Here is a 9,576-nt window from a genome sequence, read left to right on the forward strand (position 1 = left end):
CAACATACAATTTAGATAATATCAAAGAAATTATGGAAATAACGTTACAATTCATGGTGGATCACAGTAATCAGAGAATGGTGGAAAGCTATCAATTTACTTCAACTTGATTGATATAATCAAGTATTTATACCTACATTAAAAAAAACTTACATTTGTGCCTCATTCTTGCCCTGTTCCCTTTCTGTTTGTTTGCGTAAACGCTTCAAATTTTTCACCATCGGGTTTTTTTTGTTAACTAAAAAATGACAAAAACAAAACTCAAATTGAGGTAAATGTATTAAAGAGACATGTTAACTTATTACAATCAATGTTGCAAAAATTCAAGACTACAGCTCTAAGAAGTAATAGCAAAGAAAAGGTGTAAATAATGTTCCTTTAAAAAAAAACAAGACTACTATTTCTCATATCCATGAGCATGTAAGGCACTTGTTTATTTAACTCATGAAAGAACATTTACCTCATAGTGGTTACGAAAATGCAATATTTTCTGGTGTTCTTGAAGAAACATTGTGTCATAGTTTGCATGAAGCCATTCTCGATCACACCAGTAAAAATCCCATTCACCGTCCCTAAAAATTTGGACAGAAAACAATATGATACAATCCTGATCTAATGAAATTGAGAATTCATTTTTCATTCAAAATGAATTCCTTAATTCCAGAATATTAAATCTTAGCTCCAAGAACCGAATCTATCTTTTCTAAATAAAATGTATGCTTATAAAAAATTTACCACCAAAAAAAACAAAAACAAATGAGTACGTAAACAAATCCTATCTAAAAACATGAATAAAAATTGATGTTACAATACCCTTGTACTTCTTGCCAACCTGGCCTTGATCGAAGAACATCGTAGATTGTGTTTTGAGCAAAACATTTGAATCGAATTTCCCGATCACTGTCAAAAAAGATATTAAGATATTCTTTACTTCACTACAAATTGAGGATAATTCAATTCAGTACTCTGCTTGTGTGTAAATAGATTTATTTTTAAATACAGGTGAAATCAAGGGGTTTCTTTGACCCTCAGTCCTCCAAGGAACGGTTTGGGGAGCTGGGCAAATTAGAGTTTATGGAAAGTACTTGCAATAGATTAGCGTCGCATCCAAAGGGTAGTAAGCAAATTCTTTCTGTCTCTACAAGAACCAAGGGCTCTGAAGGTTAATTTTTTACATGTCAAACTTAACCAGCTTATCTGAAACTTGAAAGGAGGAAATTCCTTCCTTGGCTAATACAAGGTCTTTGTCTTGTACAGCTGGAAATGGAAATCAGATTCTATATGACCTGCTAGGAGGATGGGTTAAGTAATATGAATATTTTAAAGGTGATATTACTGTGGAAATGTACTGTATAAATGTGCAAACATCTCATCAAGCGAGCCTTCGACCAAAAAGCCGCACTCTCTCAGGACTCAAACCCTTTAACAGCGTTAATGCTTGCATGAAAAGAAAACAAGTGTATTACCTCACAAAATCTTGTTCAGCATTATATTGAAACAACTTAACTTTTTGACATGTGATGAATACATTATAACTTTTAAATCAGCAACATCGCAATTCCAATTAAATGGGAAGGTAAAATTGCTTTTTCAAATGTGGGTTACTAGTTGATAGTAATATTCAGTCAAGCTAAGTAATTCAATTTATATAAAAGAGATTAAGGGTTATGATTGTTTGTTTTTAATTAATATATTACTGAAATATAAATAGATAGGCACAATTATATTTCTCACAAAATCTACAACATGAGAGAGTTCTGTGCTATATATCAACATTATCATAATCTTTATCACCATCATCATTAAATATTATCATAATCGACTTTTCTTATAATTTCTCCTTTTTTCATACATATATGAGAATACAGCTAAAATCAGTTATATTAACCTGATGACTCCTCTTGCAGCCCTCTGTCGCCCATGTATGTAATTAAGGCCCTGCAAAATGAAACAAAATAATAATTCTAGGAATTTCATATCACAAAACAATCTCAATCAAAACTGTTTGGGGAGGGGTTGGGGGTTTTGTAGTTCAATTGTGAGAACACATTACTCACAATGAACCTGGCCCAAATCTGTTTACGTCAAAATTTGGGAGGGATATAGTTGTGTTGTTTTATAGGTTAGGTCTTACAGAGTATGAATTAAAATTGTCATCTTTGCAGTCTTTCTAGAAAAAGGAGAGTAAAAGAACCGTTAATGTGGCAAATTTATTATAATGCTCTAGCAATATGTAGTCTAATAGAATACTGTCCACAGCTAATAGCCATAACACTCTTTTGCAAATCACTAATTTGCATGACACACCTGACATCGTGAAATATATTGACATAAAAGAGCACACATTCTCAGCGGGTTTGATTTTTTTAGTTGTTGTTGTAAGGCTAGTGACAGTAAAAAGAAAAATAGTACACGAAGATAAAAAATACTACTCATAAAGCCTCCAAACCTGGAAAAGAATTGAAACTCGGAGAGACAGACTGCAGCAAGCTTCATTGAGCTTTTAATACCCTTTATCTTTAAATTTAAATTTATAAAATCATCATCAAAGAAGTGGTCCATGCCAGGTGATGCATAGGTAAAAAATAGTTGGGTTTTTTTCATTGCATTTCAGGAGGAAGGGGTGAGGGAACTCACCTGACCCTCTTGATCACACAAAATCTTTTTATAGTTATACTGAGGGAGTGATCCCCAATCCCCTTTCTAAGTTTTCATTCTCATTCTTTGATTTGATATTTTGACCACCCAAACTTCCCATTTCCCAGCTAAAAATAACAAAATAGTTTTGCAACTCCTTTCCCTCATATTTTTTAAAATAATCCCTTTTAATCTTCTTTTCTTCAAATAAAGTGACTGACTCAGTAGTACAGTTGATGCGCATATTAAAAAGATAAAAGAAAATAATATGGTAATTTCCTAAAAAGTCAGCAATGCATCTAATTTCTCAATATTGCTCAAAAGCTTGATACCACAAGGAGAGTTGGTCCTTTAGCGAAATTTATTTTGGGAAAATAAGTAAAGATGACTGTCAACCCGTCAAAATAAAACTACAAAAGATATAATGTGGGAAACCGGTTGCTGGGCAAGATTGAGCTACTCAACAAGGACAACTTCTTTACGAAAGGCCCAAACCATTGTCTCCAGATTTGTAACTGTTACCTGAATTCCCAGAATTTGATTAGAAAATCAGCATTGGTAAAGGACAGAGGTCCCTGTTGCCAATTTGCTTTGTTTACACAAAGACCGTAGCCAGATGGTTTAAAGTGTTCCAAGTCCAAGGCTAAAAATTAGCCCATTTTTTTCTGTATACGAATTATTTCTAGCAACCAAAAATACAGCCAATTAACAAAAAATTGTGCCTTTTTATCATTTTTAAACGCGCCATGTTAGTGATCCAAAAAAAAAAAAAATTTTTACCTTAAACCCGATACCACTGTGGCTGATAAAGAAAATGATTGCCAAAAAAAAAATGAAAAGAACAAGAGGAAAAAATCTTCTTTGTACCTTAAACCCGATATCACTGTGTGAGATTGATAGAGAAGAAGTTTGTCAACAATAACAACAAAAAAAAACAACCCCCCCCCCCCTACACACACACACACACACACACACAGATTTCTCTTTCTCTCACTCCCTCATTGGAGTTTCTTTGCCATGCCATGCCTTCCCCTCCCCCTCCCTCTTCCCACCCCGACTCCAGAACGGCTATTAACTACAGTCAGTCTCTGTGTAAATAAAGCAAGACGGTGGCTTGAACCCTTCTCCTTTACCAATGCCAGGAAATCAATTTGTTGGGTTACTTGCATTTTAGTATTAAGCTTGATATCTCATAATCAATTGTCCTTTTGCACATCCCCACCGACTCCAGCATTTCCAAAACACTCTTTACTTTTGGGCCCCTCTCATTCTCCAGTCTAGTCTGTCATAATTTTTTGTTTTGTTTTCACTTCACCCCATCTACAAATATAAATCCTACAGATTTATGTTTGATTTGTAAGCTTCAATCTCATTATTTACCAGGTATACAATTCGATTAACAAATTATAGTGTCGATACCTTTCCGCGAGCTGTTGTCATAATGTGTATTTTTCTTTCTTTATCAAAATTGCATTGTTGATATTAATGAAGGATGGATGCAAAAAGCGTCATTAGCAACATAAAAGTAAAAGAGCTCCATAAATACAAAGGGATATAACAAAGAAAACTCTCAAGAAAAGAAGACATCTCGTCATCTCTGGGTAAACATGTCCATGTTCATACAACTACCGTTCTCAAGACTACCTTGCGTTAACCATGGTCAAACCCAGTTTGTTTTGTAGTACTACCAAATAAGTGGAAATTAAAGAACTTTTAATAGCTATCTAGATATACCTATTTACTTCCCTTCTTTCTTTGGATCAACAAACTCTGTGGCACAGAGATGTTCCGGTTTCTGTTCACATGCGCAAATATATTCTAACCTTCTTGCGTAAAGTGTTATCTAACGATGTCAATATCGCAATGTATCGATAATGTGTACAACACCAAACATCTTATTTTTAAAATAAGGAAAATAAATATTGTGTCTATTCTTCCAAAACTTTCGCATTCTAGGACCATACAACAGTTTTTTTTATTTAAAGTATCTATTCAAAAGTGTCTGGATTTTTGCTTCGTGCATAATCAAGTGAAGTCATTAAAAATCGATTTGCCATCGATTATTTCTTTCTGTATCGGATCGCAGAGGTTGTCTCAAACATGGCTGCTTTCGTAGGTCGGACAACCAAACAAGCACTTTTACGTGCCAAACCTATTTGTATCAACCAAAATGTAAGAATTTTGACCAATTTGAATGGCTTAATTTATTAGTTTAAAGGTATACCACAGATGGAAATCGAAGTCTTGTAAGCTGATAGCTGCCTTTTGCGAATATGCTCTTTCGAGTTGGCCGGTACTTGAACTTGAAGTCAAAACTGGGTTTGCCCTTGCCCTTGAGTTGATTCCCTAGATTCAAACTTGATTCAGTTTGGATTTTTAAAAATATTTCCTTTCTGTTATGGTGCACTAGAGTGATGTTTTCATAACAAATAATTTCCATACCATGCTGATGTCAAATTATATGCTTCCTATCTCTGGTGATGATTTATTTTGCCGGTCAATCTGTTACTGTTACTGAGTTAGGCTACTGAGAAACTGAAACTGTCACTGGTAGTGGTAGAGTAGGAGAAGTGAGTTTACTTTTGCCTCGGCCTCAATAAATTCTTGAAGAAACCTGCTTTTACAACTGATTCTATCTTGGTACCAATAACTCCTTCTAAAAGTTTATAGTCTAGTCTCTCTTTCGATGGTAATTGTACGTCCAGAAGAGACGAGGTTATAGTTATATTATATATCATCATACTTTTGATTTGATTATATTATCTCACCAGTTTATAATATTTTTACAGGAAACTTTCTACTTTTCTATAATTTCAGGCAAACTTTGTTTCTTTCAACAAAAAGACTGGGAAGAGAGCTGTAAGTAGATTTACAGAATTTTCATTTCTACGATACAATCCAGCATATATGATTATGATGCATATTCTGTAGGCGTTTATTATACTTCTTAGGGCATATGATCGGTAGTGCTGAGGATAAATTTACAAGTCTTACTGATATCTGGAGGGAATTGAGGTTTTTCTTTTTTTTTCTTTATTCATTACTTTTGTTTTTGGACATTAGCATAATCATGAAATTAATGTCTTTTTTTAACAGATTAAATTTATCCTTGACTCATAAATTATATATTAGTGGGCTGAAGATTTTAATTTTATGACAAAAACCATATTCTTGCAAAGAGGGGAATGGGGGGGGGGGGGGGGGGGAATTATCACAGTTGGTATTCTAGAAACAAGTGGGATATCTGGCTCTGAATTAAAGAAAAATCTTTAGCTTCTTTATATCTACCAATTAGAGTGATGATTCAATCTTGTAACTTTTTCTCAGGCCTGGATTATTGGTGGTTTAGCTGCTGGCACAGGAGCTATTACTTTGACAGCCTTGGCCCAGCCAACATATGCTGGTGATCTGGTCCTCCACCCTCCTAAATTCCCCTGGAATCACAATGGCTTGCTTGACAGCTTAGATCATGCCAGGTAAGCCATGAGGTTGAGTGTGTAATGTTGAATATGATTTAATGTCCAACCCCAAGTAAGAGGGTTGACGCTTCAACTCACTTAACCCTAACACTGACTATATCCGTCGGTTACCCGGGTTACTTTTAACCCATGCCTATTTATTAAATTTTTCTGAGACAAATTGTATACATAATATCAAAGCTAATGTTTTTAGTTTTTTCATGTTTATGGTAGTTGAATAAAACTGTCTACGTACATGCTCATTTTTAAACATGATGTGTGGCTTCTCTAAGATAATCATATTGATTGATTAAAATTGTTCACAATGTCACACCTATTATTATTATATATGTGTGGCTAGTTATATGTGTATTTCAACCCTGTATGCTGTTACATCAGCATCCTGTTAATGCAGCTGTGTGAAAATATAAATAGTAATTTTTGGGTTTTTTTTTCTGATTTGGATGTGCTTAAATTTAGAATGTTTTTTTTGTTTTTTAAAATTGTGTCTTGCAGTATACGTCGTGGATTTGAAGTTTACAAACAGGTATGTGCTGCCTGCCACAGCATGAAGTATCTGTGTTACCGTAACTTGGTGAATGTGATCATGACTGAGGATGAAGCTAAAGCTGTTGCTGAAGAGGTAAAGTATTGTGTTAACTAGAAGAGCAGTATACAGCCGAATTATTTATAAAATTAATACATGGAAAATGATTTGAAAGTTATCATTTCTTTTTTTATCTGATAATATTGGCAAAATTTTGATAATTCAAATCCTGTATTTACCATACGTACTGCTCAAAGACAAAAAGAAATGCGTCTCCTCGTTTTCCATGTTCTTGACACTCTATTGTTCGCAGGTACAGTAATTAGTACTATCAGGCCTGCAAATCTTCCGTCTATTGTCGGATTTCCGACAGCACGATTTTGCTCTTAAGTGCTAATATTAAAAGTAAAAAAATAATAGTAAACATAAAATATGTAACGTCAAAGAACGGAACCAATGAAAAAGAAAATAAAAGACTTTTATTTCGTTCCTCGAAAAAAAAAAAAATTATTCCGTTTGAAATACCGACTTTAAACATACAAAAATTTTTCATTTGTTGCATCAAAGACAAAGCAAAACTTGCTGTCTATCTGTTAGCTATAATATTATCATGCCACCTACACGCTCCGCTTGCCGTGGATATATTCACTGCCTGGCTACTGTGCCACAGCTAGCGAGAGTGGGTCGCGAAGTTCGTGCGAGTCGTCTTCACACACACACACACACACACACACACACCTAATCAGTAAATAAATAACGCACGCACAGAAGTGTGCCGAACCGGACCGGAAGGTTTCTCTCTATTTTGCTACGACACACATGCATATCTCCGGTTCTTATTTCTCAGTCTCTATATTTCTTTGGTTCCGTTCGGATGTAAGATGGAAAAAAAATAATGCGTAATAATTATTTTTCTCCGAAAGCTCTCACACAACCGCACCATCTCTTCTTCTTCTTCTTCTTCTTCTTCTTCTTCTTCTTCTTCTTCTTCTTCTTCTTCTTCTTCTTCTTCTTCTTCTTCTTCTTCTTCTTCTTCTTCTTCTTCTTCTTCTTCTTCTTCTATAAGAATTAATCCAAATAAACGAAAGAATCAGCGTAAACATTTAACACAAACAGTAGCGAAGATGCGCAGCTTCCTGTGTCATCAAGCACGAAATACACATCATTCAAAAATGTTCTCTTCCTTTCATTTTACTAACTCAGACCTGGGCCCTCAAATAATTGGGATTTTTTTTTTGGTACCATAAAATAAGGACCTCGTTATAAAGAAGTAGGGGAAAGTGACATGATTTGACTAGTCAATTGACGTGTCATATCTGTGTTGTGTCCATATTTGTGTCCTGTTGTGTCTATTTTCGCGTGTTCAAATAGTTCCGACAATTTTTTCACCAACCATTTACAGGCCTGTAGTATATAACTATATTGCGATTTTACACAATCAGTTTTTTTTTTGTTTTTTTTTTAAACACAGTTTTAACAGACAACTCTGGTTTTTGATTTATGGGTTATGTCCCTATATTTTCTTATTTCCCATCATAATGCAAAATTCGACTTGGCTGAAATGAATAACCAGGTCCTGCGAATTTGGTTTTAATCAGTTTTTCCAGCACATCTTCAACCCATGTCATAATCAAGTGTAATGCTAACCACAACCTGCTTCCACTAACATTTTGATTCCCAAATGACTTATGGTACCATTTTGTTTTTTGATCTCTGATTGTTAGCTCCATTCGTGAGTCTTGTTATTTATGGAAATCTCACTGACAGCGCCATATGTGTTTCCAGGTTAGGATTAATTAAGAGTGGTTTTGTGGGTCCTACTGAACATTTTGTCAGGTGGGTCCATTGCATCAGGTCATGGTAGGAATCCAGGAGTCACAGGGACGGATTTAAATGGGATGTTATCAAAGTTATGTCCTTTTTGTATATACTTAAAAATAGAGGAGGCATTGCCTTTAAATAAACATGTACTGAGACTGAGACAGACATGAAACTATAACTTTGAATTTCTCTGTCCATTTTGATTGCGGAAATAAAAAACTTAATATTTCATCAAGTACTTGTAATAATCAATAGTATATTACTCTTACAGGCAATGATTGAGGACGGACCTGATGCCGAAGGTAATATGTTTGAGAGACCAGGCAAGTTGTCCGACCACTTCCAGAGCCCATACAAAAATGAAGAGGAAGCTAGGGCGGCTAATAATGGAGCACTTCCTCCTGATCTCAGCTACATTGTTCTAGCCAGACATGGAGGCGAGGTAAGTCTCTCACACTTTCATTCTCTTCTGTTTTCGGTTCTTGTTACATCTTTTAAGCATAAGGTTTGTTGTGAGTTCTCGGGGTAGGGGGGGGGGGGTTAGTGTTGTGTTATCGTTTTTTGGATTGAGTGTTGTTTTTTGTATCAGTCAAAGAAGGGAAATTTTATGGGGGGAAAGAAGAGAGAGGAAGGTTGTACAGTTTTATGGTTCTGACCTCATAGATAGCATTACCAGATCAGCATCTTATTCGCTGCCTCCAGCAATTATAGCAACCCAGAAAAGTACCCTACACACAAGTATTTTTTTCTCTAAGGGATAACCAGTATAATATTAAGATTATTTAATACTTTGTGGCAGGTCCACAAATTTAAATTATATTCAGGGTGTCCAGCAAGGTCGGATACAGTCTGATTTTTTACCTTAAGGTCGGATTGGTAGGAAAAAGTCGATAATTGCACTCAAGGTTGGATTTTTTTAAGTGATTCGTGCGATTCCGAGCGGAAATGCGAAACGCATTGTTTGCAACGAATACGCCAATTGCTAGAATCAAGTCGACCTAAGTCTTCCTATCTATGAAAATACTGGAAGATACCAAATCCGAATAAAGGAGAGTTAACTACCTTGAGAGCTCTTCAATGTCGGTGATAATTTAATACAAGTATTGACCATAT

General features: G+C 35.1%; 2 protein-coding genes across 3 annotated transcripts; one reads left to right on the forward strand and one right to left on the reverse strand.

Moving 5' to 3' along the window:
• Positions 1 to 160: 160 nt before the first annotated feature.
• On the reverse strand, positions 161 to 5,386 carry LOC144961461 (putative tubulin polyglutamylase TTLL9). 2 transcript variants are annotated; one of them, XM_078894645.1, is made up of 5 exons: positions 5,080 to 5,386; positions 1,889 to 1,938; positions 814 to 900; positions 461 to 572; positions 161 to 238 (listed from the first exon to the last, which is right to left on the reverse strand). In XM_078894645.1, exons 2-5 carry the CDS (start codon positions 1,920 to 1,922, stop codon positions 235 to 237), a joined length of 237 nt encoding a protein of 78 aa, XP_078750771.1. In that variant the 5' UTR covers positions 1,923 to 1,938; positions 5,080 to 5,386; the 3' UTR covers positions 161 to 234. The 2 variants fall into 2 exon arrangements, with proteins under 2 accessions (XP_078750771.1, XP_078750770.1); XM_078894644.1 differs by lacking the exon at positions 5,080 to 5,386 and adding an exon at positions 4,057 to 4,142.
• On the forward strand, positions 4,674 to 8,905 carry LOC144961462 (cytochrome c1, heme protein, mitochondrial-like; the record flags this gene model as incomplete). The annotated part of the gene is made up of 5 exons (XM_078894647.1): positions 4,674 to 4,809; positions 5,455 to 5,496; positions 5,965 to 6,113; positions 6,612 to 6,738; positions 8,735 to 8,905. Coding segments are annotated over exons 1-5 (561 nt in total), but the record flags the coding sequence as incomplete, so codon positions are not given.
• Between the last annotated feature and the right edge of the window lie 671 nt (positions 8,906 to 9,576).

The sequence above is a fragment of the Berghia stephanieae genome, unplaced genomic scaffold (genome assembly GCF_034508935.2).
Source record: "Berghia stephanieae isolate SIO BIC M18660-M18661 unplaced genomic scaffold, UCSD_Bste_1.3 scaffold2519, whole genome shotgun sequence".
In the NCBI taxonomy this organism is placed as follows: Eukaryota; Metazoa; Mollusca; class Gastropoda; order Nudibranchia; family Aeolidiidae; genus Berghia; species Berghia stephanieae.